The sequence below is a fragment of the Tasmannia lanceolata genome, unplaced genomic scaffold, assembly GCF_043159265.1.
Source record: "Tasmannia lanceolata isolate RefF3 unplaced genomic scaffold, GAP_Taslan_0.1 ptg000020l, whole genome shotgun sequence".
Taxonomy (NCBI): domain Eukaryota; kingdom Viridiplantae; phylum Streptophyta; class Magnoliopsida; order Canellales; family Winteraceae; genus Tasmannia; species Tasmannia lanceolata.
Window position 1 is genome coordinate 7,032,207 of NW_027518697.1, and position 19,918 is coordinate 7,052,124.

The 19,918-nt window shown below is 39.2% G+C and overlaps 1 protein-coding gene and 1 pseudogene across 1 annotated transcript; both read right to left on the reverse strand.

Annotated features, from left to right (window-relative positions):
• Window positions 1-2,437: 2,437 nt before the first annotated feature.
• On the reverse strand, window positions 2,438-4,873 carry LOC143855060 (pentatricopeptide repeat-containing protein At2g29760, chloroplastic pseudogene; annotated as a pseudogene).
• An 8,420-nt stretch (window positions 4,874-13,293) lies between these two features.
• LOC143854797 (galactan beta-1,4-galactosyltransferase GALS3-like) lies at window positions 13,294-16,994 on the reverse strand. The gene is made up of 2 exons (XM_077364907.1): window positions 15,580-16,994; window positions 13,294-13,935 (listed from the first exon to the last, which is right to left on the reverse strand). Exons 1-2 carry the CDS (start codon window positions 16,725-16,727, stop codon window positions 13,590-13,592), a joined length of 1,494 nt encoding a protein of 497 aa, XP_077221022.1. The 5' UTR covers window positions 16,728-16,994; the 3' UTR covers window positions 13,294-13,589.
• Window positions 16,995-19,918: the final 2,924 nt, after the last annotated feature.

The following is a 19,918-nucleotide window of genomic DNA, read 5'->3' on the forward strand; positions in this document are numbered from 1 at the left end:
ATTCAAAACCCTAAAATTCTTCATAAAATCAAAATCAATGAGAGTAGGTATACAAGGGCTGTTAACAAGTGTAGCAGGGAGAGCAGGTATACAAAGACTGTTAACGAGTGATAACACATGCTCTTTCTAATGAATGAATCCACGCATGACTTTTACAAGTAATTACACCCAGTGCCAATTTATTATAGACAGCCCAAAACAGGAGGACGATCAGAGTATCACTTAATTTGATGCTCGTTATACACACAGGGCTTAGAGGAATGATAGATGCAAGGGCCCTCTTTATACATACGAGGGCTAAAAAGAAGGGCCCTGGAATACATCCACGTTAGAATTCAGTTTCTCAACTGAATTTAAAAATGGCGTGGATGTATTCCAGGGCCCTTCTTTAGCCCTTGCATAAAGAGGGCCCTTGCATCTATCATTCCTCCACGGCTTATTATGCCTATTTATAAATAGAGAAACGCGATCAAGACAGTGGCTAACAGTCACCTTTTGGGCGTTATATGTGTGCCACGTCCCATGTGTATGTATCATGTTTGAGCAAAGGGAGGCGAGATCAGGAGATTGGTTGAGGTTTTAGTCAATTAACAATTACGCTGCGAAATGAGAGGAGGGGAGGAGAGGAGTTGTTGAACCCTTTTTACTCCTTGTACAACTTAGATTCCATGATCTCCGTCTATTACCTCTATTTACAGATCCTATTAGTAATTTGTCTCAACTTATAAGAAGAAAAAGGAACGAAACCAAAAACTTGTAGAAAGACCCAAAAAGGACGGATTGATCTTTCAGGATTCCCAAGAAAAGAACAACCCCTAAACAGAAATTTCTCTCCAAGAACAGAAGAACAAACCCTAAACATAAAAAAAAAAAAAAACCATAAAAACCTAAATGGAAATGGAGTTTGTCTTGTTTAAATCGAGGGCCAAGACAAAGCGGGGTTTTGTCAAGGCGGACAGCAAAGCGCTCTCTTTAACCTCTGTGCTTTGAGATCGGTGAACGGAGTATAAATCCGTAACCCTACACTGTGGATTCACCCTTCTGTTCTCTTGAACTAAGATTCACCCTGTTGGTCCCCTCACCGCCAGAATTCTTAGAACTTAAATTTGATGGTTCGACTCTTGGGAATTGCGGGCCTATTCATATGGGGGGCTTCTCCATGGATCAAATTTAGAGGTTAGGTTGGCATTTTCAAGTCTTATTGTTATTATTATTTTTATTTTTTGAAAATTGACTTTTATTAAACCATAGAAAAACCAAGAAGGGGACAAGGTGTCCCCATCCGGATTACAAAGATTCCAACCCAATACAATTACAGTAAGTGGGTTACAATAACAATTTAATCCTGCCCATCCCCATTTCCCCTTACATCACCCGTGATTCAAGTCTTATTGTTATTGGTACGTCGGATTCCAACAAGGTGGAAATCCTTGCTCCTGCATGGAACCAGCAACCCACTCATGGTGGTTGTAGCTGCCATCTTCCTGTCTCCTGCAATCTCCATAGTCGGGCTTGTTGGACATCGCGTAGCACAGAAGCTTCCTGACTCTGATTTGCAGTATGGCTACAGCGAACCAGAGCCCCCTCCTCTCTCTCTCTCTCTCTCTCTCTCTCTCTCTCTCTCTCTCTCTCTAACAAGAAGCAGCCACTGCATGCCTCGGTGAGCTCCATAGTTTTATTTAGGGCAACTCTCAACTGCTACTCGAGTATCATCATTCCCCATCCTATTATAAGAGATGATCAACTTCTGCATGAAGGGCTTCCAAACGTAAGACTTTTTAACCATGGTCCCTGACTTATAAATTAATCTCAACAAGTTGATATGAGAAATTATTCACAAATAACAACTTAAAATTTACGCATCGATCCAAACAAAGTAATTGTATAAAAACAAACTATAAAGCCATACATTGTTGCACATTAACCCTTGAATTATCATAAAAAAGCGAAGAAATTTTATACTCTGGCTGATATCCATTTCAACAAGAAAACTACTTGAAACAGGAAGGCTAATCTTGTTAACCCTATAACTTGACTACAAAGAATACACCATTTTGCCATAAGTAAGCAATAGATTAAAAAAATCAATGGGTCATTCAAATTAATAGTCCAATGAAGCAAAATTCTACTCATGTCTCAATAGTGTTTACTTACGCACTATGTAGAAGCACAAGGACTGCTTATTTAGTTCCCAAATGCAGCATCTGTAATCCCCTGCAACAACTCCATAATAATATAAGTACACATAAGTGTAGTTGCATTTGTATAAATTGCGGAGAACTAAAATAAAGAGATACTCATATTACATTATCAGATATTCTTGATCAAAGTAATGACCTGAAATAACATAATTAGCAACAGAAGAGAGGGCTGTTCAAACTTACAGGTCTGCCTGACATATCCACTGCATTTCTCTTTGGGGTCCTGCTTTTCCAAATTCTTGTATAGCTAATAACGCTTGACCATTCATTACCAATAGTCATTACAAGAACAAGTCCCATCTTTAAATAAATGGAAGCGGCTGCGATCACGCAAGATAATCTCACGCTTAACAATTATTGAGATGATCTTGGCGGCATCATGACAATCATTACACACTCGCAGATTTTTCACAACCCGAATCGTGGTTCCTTCGCTAGTGCTAATGAGCCCAAACGCAATCGCCAACTTCTCACTATGAGTAGACAACACATCCTCCTTCTCTTCCTCATCTATGCTGTGGGAGACAAGATCTGTGTTAGGTTTATAACCAGATAGCTTCATTTTGGACTGTAATTCACGAATCATCGAGTAAATCTTGTTGGTCTGAGGGTGTGATTTGTCACCCATGAAGAACTCATGAACTGTGTTATCGACCTCAATCCAACTGCACCCGGGAGTCTTTGCTACTTTTCTCTCCCGCATCTTTAACCTACAATTTGCCGCATCCTCCAACCTACCGATCAAAGCATAAACATTTGCTAGATAGACATAACTTCCAGAGTGTCCAGAGTCTAACTCGAGGATATGTTGAACAACACGTTCCCCTCGAACAATGTCTTTGTAGATTCGACATCCACCGAGCAACGAACCCCAAATGATAACATTGGGTGCCATCGGCATCGAATGGATCAACTTCTCAGCTTCATCAAGCCTCCCAGCACGGCTGAGAAGATCTATCACACATCCATAATGCTCAACCTTGGGCGTGATGTCATACTCCTTGCTCATCAGACCAAAAAATTTAAGCCCCTTGTCAACCAGCCCAGCATGACTGCAAGAAGATAACAGACCCATGAAGGTTATTTCGTTGGGCTGCACCCCATGCTCGAGCATTCCAAAGAAGTGCGAAAAGGCTTCATCCGCACGCCCGTGATTGCCCAACCCAGAAATAATTATGCTCCAGGAGATCACATCCCTCTCGGGCATTTCATCAAACACTTGTCTAGCCTCATCTATGCAACCACACTTTGCATACATATCCGAAAGAGCATTACCCAAGAAGAGATTCAACTCCATGCCACTCCGTTTGATGAACAGGTCAATCCACTTCCCCAAGTCGAGTGCGCCAAGGTGGGCACACGCCGACAACACGCTCACAAGCGTGACATCATTGGGAATCATTCCACGGGTTCGCTGCATTTGCCGAAAGAGCTCAATGCAATAAGAAAACTTCTCATTCTGCGCATAACAAGCAATCATGGAATTCCAAGAAACCACATTCCTTTCTGGCATTTCATCGAACACCCGACGAGCATCATCCACATCCCCCGATCGTGAATACACCGCAATCATAGCCGACCACGACACTAGACTCTTCTCCGTCATCCCCTCAAAGACCCGCTTCGCAGTGTCTAGATCACCGCACGAAGCATAACCAGATAGTACAGTATTCCAAGACACCACATCTCTCACGGGCATTTCATCAAACAGTTGGCGAGCAATCTCAGTTTCTCCAAATTTGAAGTACATATCCACAAGAGAATTTTGAACAAAGAGGTTAGAATGAAACCCACGTCCGAGAATGAATCCATGGATTTTCTTCCCATCATTGGTGGAGACTAGGCCAGCGCAGGCCTTGAGAACGGAGGTGAAGGTGTATTCATCAGGGGGAGGGGCCAAGGGGTTGGTGATTTGGAGGTTGAAGTAATGGATGGTGAGTGAGAAAGCGTTGTGTTGAGCGGAGGCTTTGAGGATAGCGTTCCATACGAAGAGGTTGGGGTTGGGAAGTTGGGCGAAGATGAGAGAAGCATGGCGAAGGTTGGCTTGTGAAGAGCATATGCCGATGAGTTTCACGGCAATGAGGTTTGGGTGGAGGGGCAGAGGGGGGCTGGTGAGGAGGTGGGCTTGGATTTGGTAAAGTTGTTTCATGGTGAGGTGAGTGGCGCATTTTAACAGCAGGGTGGTGAGCTTCTGGTGATTGTGGCGGGAATGAAATGCCAGATTGAAGTGAGAGCGTTGGGTTATTCATGCAATATTTAGGAAAGGAAAATATTTTGTTCTTGCAAGGTTGGCTACACTAGTCGTTGAGAGCGTAGTAGTACTCGTTTTAGGAGTATAGTTCTTTGAAGAATGGTGAGCTATATATTCCACAGAACTATATTCTCACTATAATGTTTTGATAATGGGCAGGCATCCCCTTGTCTTTTATTATTTAATTACCTGCTGAGTAAGGGTGTCAACGGATCCACTTCTGATTGGATCCAACTCTGTAAAATGAAAGTAGGACCTACGAGGATACTTTGACGGACGGTCCGATTTGAAATGGATCGTAGGTGCGAGTCATCCTATAGGGGGTGTGAATTTATCATCTCTTGTTAAAAAACTCAGAAGAAGACCAGGGCAAGCTTGACTAGTAGCTACGAGGGTGAGTCGCCATGGTTTTAAATTTCGAACGAAATTTCGGGTCTCGGTCGAGAGTCGTGACTGACACTGAAATCACAAATAGCTGCAGCGTTACTTTATTTTGTTGAAAATTTTAATTTTACATTATTTTAATTTTTGGAAAATAATATAAAATTAAAAAATCAGGATTTTTGGCCGAAATTTCAGTTTCGGTGAGGTCCGAAACCGATACCTAAATTTAAAACCATGGTCACAGCAGCATGACATGGTCATTTAGGGTTAATGGTTAGAGAAGGAAGAGAAGAGGGTGACGACTGGAGAGAGATATAAATCATTTACTTTTACTAAAATATCCCTAATATAATGCCTAAAATTAAAAAAAAAACTTAAGAGGGTATTTTCATAAAGGGAAGTGATATTTACGCCCCTTTTGATCACCAGACCCACCAGCGCCAATGTACAGGGGAATCTAACCCACAGGAATTTTCTGACGTAAGTACATTAGCCCCCCTTTAGTCATTGATACACTGGCGATGGGTGTCCCTACTGATCAAAAGGGGAGTAAATATCACTTCCCTTTCATAAAATAGTATCAACAATTTTGATTTATGAACCGTTCAAAAAAAATTGATTTATGAATGTCCCATTGGCTTTTGTTAGTTGTCTGGAAGTAAGAATTTCTAATCCTATGAAAGGGTCCCGAAATGTGTCCATCATGGGTCCATTTTCATCCCTATGGCTGAGACCTTTTTGAGAAAGGGGATGATATTTTCACTCCCCCTGCGGTATGCATGCGCCCCCTTTATAATGTGAACAGTGGGCAACTTTAACGCTTTTTGACGTCCAATCACGTTAAAAGGGAAGTGTATGCGTACTGCACGGGGGAGTGAAAATAGCATTGCCCTTTTGAGAATTGTGATAGCCTCATTCAAATATCAAGGATGGGATGATGGGTATCACTACTGTAAGGAGACTCGAAAATTTGAATCTTTCTCTGCAGCTAGGGTTTTTTTCTTAATCTTTTTTGTTCCCTTTATGTTCAGTTTTGCTCTTTAGACTTTTTCTAAGAGAGCAACCACAACGATCTTCCGTCCAAAAGAGTCCATTTCCTTGTACATCTTCTAAGTGTTACTGATATTTCTTGAGCCACAATTGAGTAATAAAACCCTAACTCCATCTTCTCGGATGGAAGGCGGGAAGTGTGGAGAAGGAAGCTTCGCATGGCCTGTAACTCGGAGGTATCAAATCCCCTCCGTCAAACTTTCATTTGAGCCAAAATGGTATGTTGTCCCTTTCTTCTTGGGAACACGTGGTTTTCTAAATCAAGAACTAGTTACAAGGCTACTGAAGGATCCGTATATCGACAAAAGTGGGATGGAATTCTTGCCTAGCATCTCGTTCTGCTATGGTGACTTACCCTCTCAGAAGATCTTCCCACCATGCCAAAAGTTGCTCATTTAATGAGCAACTTTATGAGTTTAACTGCTGATTTAGGTAATTATCTTACCTTATATTAATTTAATTCATATTTTTTTCCCTAGAAAAGATTGTTCCTACATCACACTTCTTATATATGTGTGTTCTGATGCATTTTCCTGTGGGTGGTTTCTTCAGTATATGACATTCTTATTGAATTTGTTTATAAGTGAGTCTGATTGAGGTTGGTTGACCGTGAAGGGCTTCATATGGCATTTGTACCGACGAGAATTCCTCATTGTTTTTCAATGTAATTGAAACTGTACTTCCATTGTCTTCTTCTCAATGGCCAGAATCATGTGTTTAGTTTAGGGTATGAAATAATTTCTTATGTAGATGCATTGCACGCATATTTTTACAAGTAGAAAACAAAGAAGAGAGAACAACAGGATAAAATTATAAAATATCCACAGGGCGTCGAGTAACTTTTGGATTCACACTTGACCAAACGACCCATGACAATGGCAATTATTACTGTTAGAGGAATTCTAGACTGAAGGGAGCCCTTGCAAAAAATAGGTGAAAGGGCTCTCCCATTGGATGCACATAACCATCATGCATTAATAACGGCTGAAAAATCAAACATGATGATGATGTGCAGCCAATGGGGGAGCCCTTTCACCTCGTTTTTTGCAAGGGCTCCCTTCAGTCTAGACTTCCTCTTACTAGTAGTTCATTTGCCTTTTTACACCCATTCGGAGTGTGGGTGCAACTCATGCCAGGTTGAGTTAGTTTGGGTTGGGTTGGTTTTTAGGCCAACCTTAACCCCACTCGACGTAGCATTACATTAATTCTAACTGGAGCCTTGGGTCCAGGAAGGTCTACCCTAACCCAACCTGTCTATACAACTCTCAACCCTAGTCCAACTTGTATAACCCTAATTTTTAAACCGGGTTAAATTTGGGGTAACCTAGAGCAAAAAGGACAAATATAAAAAACAAATAACTCTAAGATGTTGAAAATCACAAAAAAATTAGGGGACAGAGTTGGTTCGGGTATGGTCGGGTTGTTCCATACCTCGACCTCAACCTCAACCCAACCCAAGAGAAGAAAATTCCAACCCAATTAGAGTGGAAATTGGGATGCCCCCGACCCAAGTTCCACCCCTAATTTGGAGTACACAATTATTTAATGGGTATATAATAGACAAAAAAATACATGTGAATTGATGAATTTATTTGGCACTGTTGCGAGAGTGGGTGATAAATTGCCTCTTAATTATACAGACTAGAGGAAGTCGGCTTAACAAAACAAGGACAATGCATGGGCTATTGTTAAGGTAAGACCATATGAATTATTCACACACACACACACATATGTTTAGGACCGCTGCACACAAAATAAAGCCAATCGCGCTAAACAGACCATCAAACACACTGGTGGCACAAAGGGCATCACAATATATCTGGAGGAGGTAAATTCATGATTATCTTTTATTAATTTGCTTTTATTCTATTGATAATGACAAGTAGTGATATTGTTGACATGAGGACAGACTATAAAGAATGGTGGTAGGGTTTCAAGCTGAGGAGATCTTTTCATTCGCCTCCATAGCATGAAAAATGGGGATTCTTGTGATGATGTCTTGGAAGCAATTACTGCATGTTTCATAACATTCATAATTGATCTACTGTCTTTTTTTATGTTATTAAACTTTATATAAGACTTTATTGTATCACATTCTCTTTTCTTCAGGCTTAGATAACGGAGCTTCGGACTCAGCATCCCGAGATCAGCCCCGCGGTTGCCTCAGATGACACTTACGATCAGTTATTTGGCCCAGATAGACGCAACATGGTGCGCATGATGGGGCCCGGCCTTACCCCAACTACGTTATTTTTCTCTAAGTCCAGCGGTGGGATGTCGCAGCCTCGCTGGAGAGGGCTGCATCACTTGAAAGGGCCAATGACCACTCGTCAATGAGATGACGGGTATGAGAGAGAAGCAGGCCGAAATGGATCGATAGTTGATGGCACTCTTATCTCATTTCCAGAGCGTCCAAAATAACAATGTATGTCCTTAAATTTTTTCATTAAGGATGTGTTCAGCAAGGCTTCTCGTTCTCGCCTATTTAAATGGGCGAGAAACAGATTGATGAGAATCTTTGGAAACGACTATTAGTCGCTCCAAAGTACCCTTACTTTTAACCTAAAAAGAAGGCAAATATTTAAAAACGGACTCTGACGGGTCAGTTAGCTGAACAAGATTTTCTTAGATATCGTTGCTTTTCTCATTTTTCACACCTTAAAAAATGGAGAATCTCGTAACTGAATGGTTGCCGAACACACCCTAAATAGTTCTTTTAGTTTACCAATACCTTTATGTATCTATCTTGTTATATGTTAGCCACCCGATGATCTTACTCCTTCACGACGTCATGCACCCTCCTCTGGCAGCCACGCAGATCTCCCTGACGATCAGGTAAAAATGTCGTTGAATTTTAATGTAAATCATAAGATAAATTTTGACTTAATAAATAACTGTCTAATCTTACTTCCGATCATTTGGTTTTTTCTAAGGTAATCTTACTGAGCATTTGACGAGAGGCGCGTGTGTCGATTCGACACATGTAGTTGAGGACGAGCCATTACGACAGTTTTTTACTGAGGTCTCTAGTAAGACCAATTGAATTCTTCACATATATCGGAGACGCTGTAGGAGCAGAAATAGTGTGGCCATCCTTCTTGGTAAGTAATTGATATACGAGGCCTGAATCTATTTTTGCTTGATGATAATTTTATTGACAAGTATTCTAATTTTTTATTCTTTACTTTTGGGTTCCCTTTGTTTTCAGGTGAAATCAACTCGGAGTACCTGAGCCACCTTCTCTTTATGTTTTTTACGAATTCATTTCCGAGTTGATGTATCATGGGCTATGTTGGTGTAATTTTGAGTCAGTTTTGTTATATTTGTGGATTCTCTTGCCTCTTTTAGGGGCCGTTTGGATACGCGGATTTTAGAATCCGGGATTTCTTCAAAATTGGAGCTAAGAGACAAGAGAAAAAGCGGACCAGCCGTCGTTTTTTACCACTCGCCCTCTTTCCGACAGCAAGAGAACTGGCGATCATCCCATGTTTCCAGATTTTAGGAATCTCTGTGATTTCTAAACCTGGTTTTCTCACTTAAAATCCAAGAAACGCTACTAGGACAGCATACTAGCAGCTTGATCATGACCCTCTTTTACACTGTTTTCAAACTAAACACCTGGATAATAAAATCCGCGTATCCAAACGGCCCCTTAGTTTTTTGTGCGTTGTATTGGGCCTTTTCATCCTTCTTGTCAGAGAACATATTTACTTTCTGTCTATATTTTTGACATGTTAATTTGATAGTCAAAATTGTTGTGATAGATTTTTTCTAGTTTTGACTCATGAAATACGATTATCCGTCTCTCTCTCTCTCGATCTTGTGCTGAAATATCTTCTCAGAGATATTTGCAATGGAAGCCTAAACAAAGGAGGCTTTGTCAGTAGTATTCCCGACTGTGTAACTGAAATATCAAGTTCTTGGACACTGAATAAGGAAGCTGCTCAGTCACGATCCTGCTCAAATACTTAAAGGAATTACGTGAGGGATCTTGTTCGAATGGAGCTCATATACACTGAGGCATGGCATATTTTCTTTTGTGCGCTCTACTTCTTGTTCACCTTATTTTGCATAGGGCTGGGTTATGAGTCATGGGGGAATACTTAAAAGAGTGCGAAAAAATGCATAGGGCTGGATTCATAGGTGCTATTGTTGAAAGGTTACTATCTCTCTCTCCTACATCATTTTTCATTTTCCAATCCTATTTGGTTCATGATATTACTTGCTAATGATATATGCCATGTGAATGATACACTAGTGTAAATAAACTGGAGAAATTACACTGTATTCACCTTAATATTTTGTATTGCAGGCTGGGACTACTGGTCCCGAATGCTATCTGAATATTAATGAAATATGTCACTTTTCAAAAAAAAAAATTACATTGTATATAGTTAGTTGTGTGCTAACTGGTGAGTTAGCAACACTCACAACTATCTTGGGCTTTCTCGTCACGTCTCTCCTTACCACGTTTCAGCTGCTCTCTTTCTCTACTCCCATGCGTGGATGAATACCTACACATCTCTCTCTTTCTCTCTCATGCGTCTCATTCGCTGGGACAGCATGACATAGTCGGCTAAGGAATTAGGGTTAACTGTTAGAGAAGGAAGAGAAGAGAGTGAGTTAGACTAATGAATCTTTCTTTTTGCCAAATTCCTTTGGACTTAAGAAAGGTGTGGAGGATCGAAAAGCTTTCATCGCAGAACTGCGAAGTTTCAGCCCTGTCAATAAGCTAATAGATGTGGTCTTAGTCTCTTTTTCCTGGGATAACTTGAATAAGAGGTGCGATAGCGCTTTAATTCATAATTTCTTTCGAGATGCTTTGAATAGCTATCCTTTCGTACATGTGGGATTCGACTTTCCTTGGCGATTGGGTCCGTGATCAAATAGCTTTCCGCGTAGAAAGATGTCAAGAAAGTTTGAATAAGATTGTTAAAGGGTTTGAGCATAGAGAAAGAATTGGAACTAAAAGAGTCTTTCGCTCATGCATTTCCTTCAGGCAGGAATAGGTGTCGAAAGCTCATAACGATCAGTATTGATATGCTGCCACACATGCGATCGGAAAGGTGTGATTAGTTCTTTCAATGGATTTCAAGTGTGAATCAAGAGAGATAGGAATCATTTTCTTTTAGTAAAACATCCCTAATATAATACTTAAAGTTAAAAAAATAGAGGGAATAAAATTTGATTTATGACTGTCCCATTGGCTTTTGTTAGTTGTCTAGAAGTAAGAATTTCGGATCCTATGAAAAGGTCCTGAAATGTGTCCATCGGACCATCTGGGTTCATTTTCATCCCTACTGCTGAGAGTTTTTTGAGAATTGTAATAGACTTTAACAACTGGTTAAACACTAAAACACAGAGTGAGTTGGCCCATTATCAAAACATTGCGGTGTAAATATGAGTAGACATTTTGATAAGAACAGAGAAATTATACGATGAAAGCCTCTGAAAACACGCAAAGGTGGTACGACAGAAGTACCAGCCTTGATATTTGATCCAACAGCAATATATTCTAAAATATTTCCAAATATTCTCACTATATTAGCCTATCAAACTGTCCCGTATCATAATTCATCAATATATCGAGGCTACAATTAAAAACCATGCTTTCTACCAAGGAGCGGCAACCAACCAGAGGAAAATCACTTACCAAACAACATGAACCCATTGCCACGGATGTTCTTGGCCATCACAAATCCTTCAGATTGCCCTTCATCACACTCTTATTGGATGATTCTGGACTGTTGGTCGATCATGACTAACAAGACATCCTTTATGATATATGTAAGGCATTTTTTATACGGAGAAATTATACGATGTGTGGTCGTACAAACTTGAATTTTTCAAAAAGTACGGTACGGCCAACTCCATCGGATCATCCAAACCGTCCATTTGTGTTGGGCCACAACGTAAATAGGTTGCGGCACATACATCATTTCCATAGGACCGATCTAGGTTGGAGGGTTTGGATCATCGTATGAAAATGATTTTTGGGAACAACATATTTATGTTGTGGCCCAACAAATGGACGGTTTGAAAATTACGGGTTTGTACTGCCACACATCATATAATTTCTCTTTTTTACATGTCTTAGTCTTGCAAATGACTAAATGAGATCTCCACTCAGTGTCTGACCTGGACCCACCGGCCCACCCTATGATAGCCTATCAGATCAACAGTTCTGATCACCAAACACATGCCACATGTGCACTGAGTCATGATCACTCTCATTCATGGTCGTGGTCAATCTCAATGCCGGAGAGCACATTAGAAATAAGAGCAAAACACGTCGTGGTCAATCTCAATGCCGGAGAGCACATTAGAAATAAGAGCAAAACACGTCGGCCAAGAAATCAGAGTGAAAGGCTGATTTAGCCTGCCCACTTAGGAGCCGTTTGGATACATGGATTTTAGAATCTTGGATTTCTTCAAAATCGTGATGGGAGACAAGAGAAGGAGTCCCTCCGTTTCACTTCTTTTTAGAATCTTAGATTTTAAGTAAGAAATTCAGGTTTTAGAAATCTCAGTAGAAATCTCTCCCTCATCCTGAGATTTCTAAAACCTGGAACCATGAGATGATCTCCTACTCACTTGCTGACGCAAAGAAAGGCGTGAAATAAGAAAACGATAGTTGGTTTCCTCCTCTTGTCTCCCATCTACGATTTTGAGGAAATACAAGATTCGAAAATCCGTGTATCCAAACGACCCTTTAATCAAGGTCAAATAGTCTCTTGTTGCGGTACCTTCCGTACCTTTTCTTTGGCTATAGTTTTTTATGTGAAAACAAGTAGTAACTCCAAAAGCTTAAGATGTTGGAGAAGGGTTATTTAATCTTTTATACTTTAACACTCCCCCTCATGTGTGGCCCCTCTTTTTAGGGTTGGCCTACATGTGGCACATGTAACCCCTCTTTTTGGGTTTAGCCATTGCATGTGGATTTTGCCATCAAGGAGGTTTCAGCTCTTAAAAGAACTAAAAAATTCTAAGACAAGGGGGTGGAAATATCATTATCAGCCCTCTACAAATTACCCTAAAAGGAAGGGTAACCCATATGAGAGTGACCCAACTCAACCACATATGTGAGAATCTACGACTCCCTCACCCTTCTATAACCAAAATGGTCAAAGTTCTTTACAGACAACACCTCCCCTACATCCAGAACAAAAACAAAAGATGCCCTCTCTCTCCATGTGCCGTCCACCACTATACTTATTTTTACAACCAAACCAAACCAACCAGAAGAAACCCATGCTATTTATGCAAAAAGCTCATGACAGCTGGGAAAGGGGGTGTCTCTATCAAAAGCAGATAGCACAATATTATTAAGTCCCGCTTGTTCACAACACTGGCAATGGGGTGTCCCTGGTAAATATCATTTACCCAAAAGAATACAAAAACAATAGGGAAAACAAAAAGAATCTAATGATTCCGAGATATCATTAATTAGGTGTAGTACTTCCTCGTGGACCCAAAAATATATAGTAAAAAGAAGCCCATGCATTCTAGAACGAATGATAGGCCCCACCCACATCTCATTCAATCCCAACCACACATAAAGGAACACAGACTAATAAAAAAAAATCAAACACCGCTCTCTCTTCATCTATGTACGTGATCATCTATCATACACAAGGAATCACATAAATTGATCTATTCTATATCATAGGTGCCAAGGAAAATGAAAAAAGAATTCTCACATGTTATTGGCGAGTGCGTTGCAACCTGGATCCAATGGTCTTGAGTTCGAATAGTTTTACTGATTGGGCTGTGGCCCGTAATGTCTGATCAAGGACATAGGGCAACTTCTCAAACGTGAGTTCACTGGAATTTACGAATTCCCGGCAAGGTTCCCTGCGATCCGAGACGGTGCCGTGGTAATGGAAATACTTGATCCGATTTTCGGTATTGTGGGTTGTCTTCCCCGCGACGTTCTGCGACATGTGAACGCCGGTCGCAAAGACATCACGTGGCTGGATCACGTATTTTCGATCTCTCCTTATTCCTGTCTTCGAGTCCCTGTACACTAGCTTCTCAAAACCCCACTTCCTATACATTACAACAAGGGTTTTGAATCAAATTGACCGCTAAAAGAAAGTGATATAAGTTGATTCAAATGGAAATTAGTTTAAATTTCCCATTTACATTTATCACCCAAATCATAATAATGGACTAATATGCAAACATAGACACATGCAGTGATCTTTTGTACTTAAATCATAGTTTCAACGTTTGGATTTGGGAATGGGTACTAGAAAAATTCAAAAAACTGTTTTCTTCCTAAAATAATCCTAATGGGAATGAGTGCATTTGTGCTGGTATGATCGCACTCTAAAATTTGAAAAAAAAATGCAGATATTTTTGTATTTATAATAAATATATCTATATATCTACTGTATATGGTGCATTTGTGCTAGTGTGATCACACCCTAAAATTTGAAAAAATGCAAATGTATTTGCTAGATTCCATTGTGAATTTAGTTTTCAATACAATGACTACTTCAAGACGAATTCTTCATCAAATTCATGTTTATTATGGAAAATTTTGGTTTAATTCAAAAGTTAAATGCCATAATTTTTTAATTATTTGGGGTTTTATTAAGTTTAAAATGGGATAACCTTGTAACTCTGACATAAATAAGTGGCTACATTAAGAACCCTTTAATACAAGTAAGCATCATAAATGAATGAGATTGATTCTCCATACTTCTGAATGAATGACTTTTGATTCTCTGTACACATCCACAGGTTAATCATCTGGTCAGACCCGTCAGATAGAAAGATAAAAATCAGAGCCACTTTGCTAGCTCCATACAGTGGGCCCACTTACAAGAAAACAAAATAGGTGGAGTGAGTCTAATTTTTGATATATTTTTTTTCAATCAGACGGGTCTGAAAGGTGGCATTCTAAGTTAATGTAACAGAAGAAATTCCCTACCAACCAAGAAGAAGAACAGATAAGCAAAGAGCACCTTAAAGCCAAAGTCTAATAATTGTTTGTAGTCAAGGAAAGCAATTATTCTATAAAGCAGAAACTTTCGGGGGGATGGTATTGTGCAGTAAGTCTGAGAGAGAAACAAATTAAATTCAATGAGAGTAGACCGCACATTAAGATACCACAAGTCAGGCCAATCAGGTTGCGTCTATTTTATCTCATTGTACCACTCCTCACCAGATTCATCCTGTTGAAAGTTCAGCAAACACTCCAGATTCCAGAGAAGAAAATGGTCAAGAATGAGTTATTTTCTAATTTCGTAAGCGTTGAAAATTCTCTAAGGTTCTTTGCTGCAGTGAGACACCCCTTCCTCCCTCCGTCTCTCTTTCTCACTCTCTTAAAACATGTTCATGAAGATGATGAAGATGATGAAGATGTATTTTGTATCCAAAACTGAAATCCAAATCAAAATACAAGTGCATGAGCCAAACGGGTCCTAAGTTTTTGCTATATTTTTGGAAAGCTTTCTATGAGAAAGATTTTTCTTCATTTTTCTTTGTTGTGCTAAAATTCTACCTCTAAAAATTCTTCTCAACTTTATATAGCAGAGAAATGAAGCTATTCTTTTTTCTTCCTTATGACCAAAAATTCTAATTAGCATGCGAAAAAGGAACTAAAAATGAAAAATGAAAGAAGAAACAACGAACCCAATTCGAGAAAAAGAAAAAGACAAATATATAAAAAACAAAAAATCATACCTTGCAGTCTTCCCAATGTCACTTCTAAGACAGAGCTTATTCGACATGGGCATCTGTTCAATAGTAAACTGAGAATAATCCGAAAGATTTGCAAGCAAAGATCCAATAGTACTCTTAGGAGGCAAGTAGATGAACTCATCCACATCAAAGAAAAACATCCATTTCGCCATAAATCGATACCTATGCAAACAATCATTCACCACCAAAAACTGATTATGATAATACCCATCAAATCTCTCTTGCTCTTTAATATCCTGCAATGTCACAAACCCTTTCTCAATCCAAGGTCTTAACACCTCCAAAACCTCATTGTGAACCCCACCCGCATCATGAATTATAAAATGAGATTTGTTTCCAAACAGCTTCACATGATAAGCAATCCATTCCCTCATTCTTTGTGGACTAAGATTCCCATACAAAGAAGACCCACAATACAAATACTCATATTTAGGCTTTGCCCTAAACATTGTTGGATTCAGGTCACCAGCTTCTTCCACCAATGCCGGAATCAATTCCTCTGTCGAATTGTCGCCGGCGGACGCGTGGAGGACTAGTCGACCGCCGGAGTTGTCGGCGCCGACGTTGGTCAAAAAAGTGCAATTGACAACCACGACTGTGTAGACGCGGCCGTAGCCCCAATCAGGGAGGATACGGTGGCCGGAGACGGTGACTGATTTCTGCGAATTGGCCGGAATCCATTCGCAGGTGAATTGGGGTTTTCCAAATACGTGTAAGGGTTTTGAGGCTAGGCCAATTATGGCAAATGTGTTGAGTCCTCCTCTATATGACCCCATTTGGATGAAAAGGTATGAAGCTGAGCCATATGGGTTGAAAGCTCTTTTTATGATACCATTTTGGGAGATTATTTCTTTTTGTTGTTGTTTGAGGGGGGGTTGGGGGACTGGGGGGGAGGAGAGATTGAGAGGGGGAGATGGGTTTGGGGTTTGTGAAGAGTGTGAAGAGGAGGAGAGTCTGGAGAGGCATGAGCGGAGATCTAGAGGGGAGATGGAAGTTTTAGAAGGGAAGAATTGGAGAAGGGTTGCTAAAGAACAGAGGATTAATAGAGCTGTTACTAAGAGCTTTATCTCTGCACAGTTCCATATAACCCCCACAAACATTTTCTTCTCTTTTTCTTTCTCGTTTGCCATTGCAAAAAAGAACGGAAAAGAGAGAGAGCAAAGGAAGAACAAATGCTCTCTCTCTCTCTCTCTCTCTCTGTGTTTAGAAGAAGAGAGAGTAAAGAAGATGAACCAGAGAGATAAGAGGAGGAGAGAGAGATTTTAGTATCTGCAGCGTGTGAGAAGGAATTATTGGGTTTTGGGTTCGGTTTTTGCTGTGAACGACATTTGTCAGCCTGTCTTCTACAGCTATTGAGGGTTGTTCGGTGGTGGGGACTAGCCGACTGGGGGCTACAAAGATGCGAAACCATGGAATGATATTAATTGGGGGTGTGGATATCAAAACGAAGGTCGTCTTTTTCAATTTTTTGGTGTACGGTATTACTCGTGTCGGCTGAAACTGAGAGCACTATTTTATGAATTAGGCCAAAGGAAAGGGTGATGATATATTCGCACCCTTTACAGGATGATTAGCACCCCTTCTCACGAATTGACGTCAAAAAAGAATTCTACAACTTCCAACTTCCTTATTTTTCTCCAAAGCAGCCAATTAAATCTCCTATAATATAATTTATTTCCCTCTCTATTACGTTTGAGAAAGAATTCTACAACTTCCCTACTCCTTTCCCTAGAGACCAATTAAATCTCCAATAATCTCTCTCCCTCTCTTTTAGCCTCTGTTCACTTGCGTTACCCGTAAAGCAAATCCATGGAAAACTGCTTCTTATTTCCTTGACAAGATAGAATTCTGGTGTTCACTTGCTTTCCAGAGAAAATAGAATTACACATGTGAAATTTCTGAAATAAGTCAAAAAATGACATGGAAAAGCCCATTTCCCCTAGTTTAGGGATTTCATTTCCGACCAAAAACACACAGATTTCGTTTTCCTGGAAAACTAGTGCAAAAACAAGGGCAAGCAGTTTCCCTGTAAACCTTTTCCTGCGCAAGTAAACAGTCAAGAAACAATCCAGCGAAACTCCTGCACAGATTCCCTGAATTTCTTTTCCTAATGCCGCGTCGGATTCCTGGAAAACATTTTCTTTTCCTTTCCTGGGAAAACAAGTGAACAGAGCCTTAGTTACATTTTAAAGAAAAAGCAACCCCTCTTTCCACCGTCAACTTTGAAAAGGATTTCTACAACTTCCTTATTTCTCTCCATAGCAAGCAATCCCGAAAGTTAAAAATAAAATTCACCATCTTCTACTCTGTCACCCTTCTGTTTTTATGAACTTCTTTGCTGAAACATGAAATTTTTGTGAACTTCTCTTTGGTATTTTAAGAAGAAAAAAATATATTGACAGTACAAGATAGATAATGGGGGGAGAGAGAGAGAGAGTTTACTTTGCAAAACAGAAAACAACGAATGAACACCAAGCAAAAACGTATACTGCACTTTCTCTAATGAGTTTACACGTCCACTTTTCCTTTCATCTACATGCACCATCAAGTCATTTGGTTGGTATCAGATAACCACAACAAAAACTTTCTATCTATTAGATAAAAACAAAACACATATCTTTATGCTATCTCTCTCTCTCTCTCTCTAATCAAGAAATTGCAGATAGTCTCAAACTCTTTCCAGTAGCTATCTAATCGGTTTTATGTAAACCACAAAACAAAAAACTATAAACATCTAAGCAGTTAGTAAAAGATAACAACTAAATGGTCGATGATGATGATTTCAAAATGTATACAACTATAAGCTAAAAGCAAATAAACCATTCATGCCCAGACCTTATAAAGACAATCCTTCAAGCAATGCATTGAATAACCAAAATCCATACATGAAGAAAATCCAGAACAACTAAATGGTAAAAACTTAAAGAATAGACAAAAGAGCAAAAGTAAAAGTACATAAGTACCTGATCTGATGTCAAGAGCAAAGTGGCCAAGGCCTGAGCTTGATCCTTACTAACATTGAACTGCTCTGAAAAAATCAGACCTTTCTCTTCACAAATGTTTGCCCTCTTTTTTAGTTACGTTTTAAAGAGAAAGTGGAGAGAGAGATTTAATTATATTAAGTTTTAAACTTCTGCTCTTCTACCCATGAATCCTTTTCAAAGCAATTACCTCCGTCCTCATCTAGGTATGCCAATATTTTGTTTAAGCCATGACTCGGTAATTTAATTCATCTTTCTTTTAGGTTTAATTTATAGAGTTTTTATATGGTGTAAGCCCCTATAGTCCCTTATTTTTCAAAAAATACTGTAGGGACCACACTATAGGATGATCCAAACCGTCCATGTGATGGAACACAACATAAATCGGTGGTGCCCAAAAAATCAATTATATCCTCCCGACCCTCTAATCTATAGGGATTTTATTTTTGAAGCACTCAATTTCCTTTAGCATCTGAAATTTTATTTTATTTTATTTTTGGTGAAAAAATGAATCTTGCTACTCTGTGCTTACTTCTAATTGGTAGTGCATGTTAGTGGATCATCAAGGCTGAATATAGTTAGGGAACAACCTTCTTATCTGAGTTATGAAGGATTTTTTTTTAATTTCTGTTCAAGCATCTACTTGACATATTTTGCTGTATTTTTTGTAAATTCCTTTCTATTGTTGGCTTTAAATTTTGGTTGTATTTTTATTTATTTCATTTTCGCTTTATATTTATTGTTAATTTCTTCGTAATTTGGACTTTATTTTTATTTTTTTAATTTCTTTCTATTTTGAGCTTTAAGTATCGCAGTATTTTTTATTTATTTCATTTTGGCTATATTTTTAGGGAGATGATATTTTCATCCCCTGCATTACGTGCACACCCCCCTTATAACCTGATTTGACGTGAAAAGTGGGGAACTTTATGTCAAATCACGTACTAGGGGGGTGTGCAAGTACTGCAGGGGTGAAAATATCATCACCCTATTTTTATTGTTAATTCCTTCCTAATTTGGGCTTTTTTCCTATGTTATTGATTTGTTTTCAATTTCTTTGTATTTCGGGGTTTACTTTTTTTAAATGTCATTCTATTTTGGGATTTATTTTTGTTGTTTTTTCCTGTATTTTTTTTGTTAATTTCTTTCTATTTTGGGTTTCTTGGCTGTATATTTACTTATTTTTTGTTGTATTCTATATTTTTATTGTTAATTGCTCCCTAGACATTTACTTAGATAATTAATTCTTTTTCTGTCCCGCCGTGCATCGCAAAGGGTCTGCAACTAGTTTTCAATGAAAAGTAAACATTCCATGAAAAATAAAATTCCAATTTCCAATG

Bases quoted from the DNA above. Each gene is read 5' to 3' on its own strand.
- LOC143854797 (XM_077364907.1), bottom strand. From the start codon at position 16,727: ATGGCAAACGAGAAAGAAAAAGAGAAGAAAATGTTTGTGGGGGTTATA. The intron at 13,936-15,579 runs GTATGATTTTTT...TGTAATGTATAG, and splicing joins GACATTGGGAAGACTGCAAG to GAAGTGGGGTTTTGAGAAGC.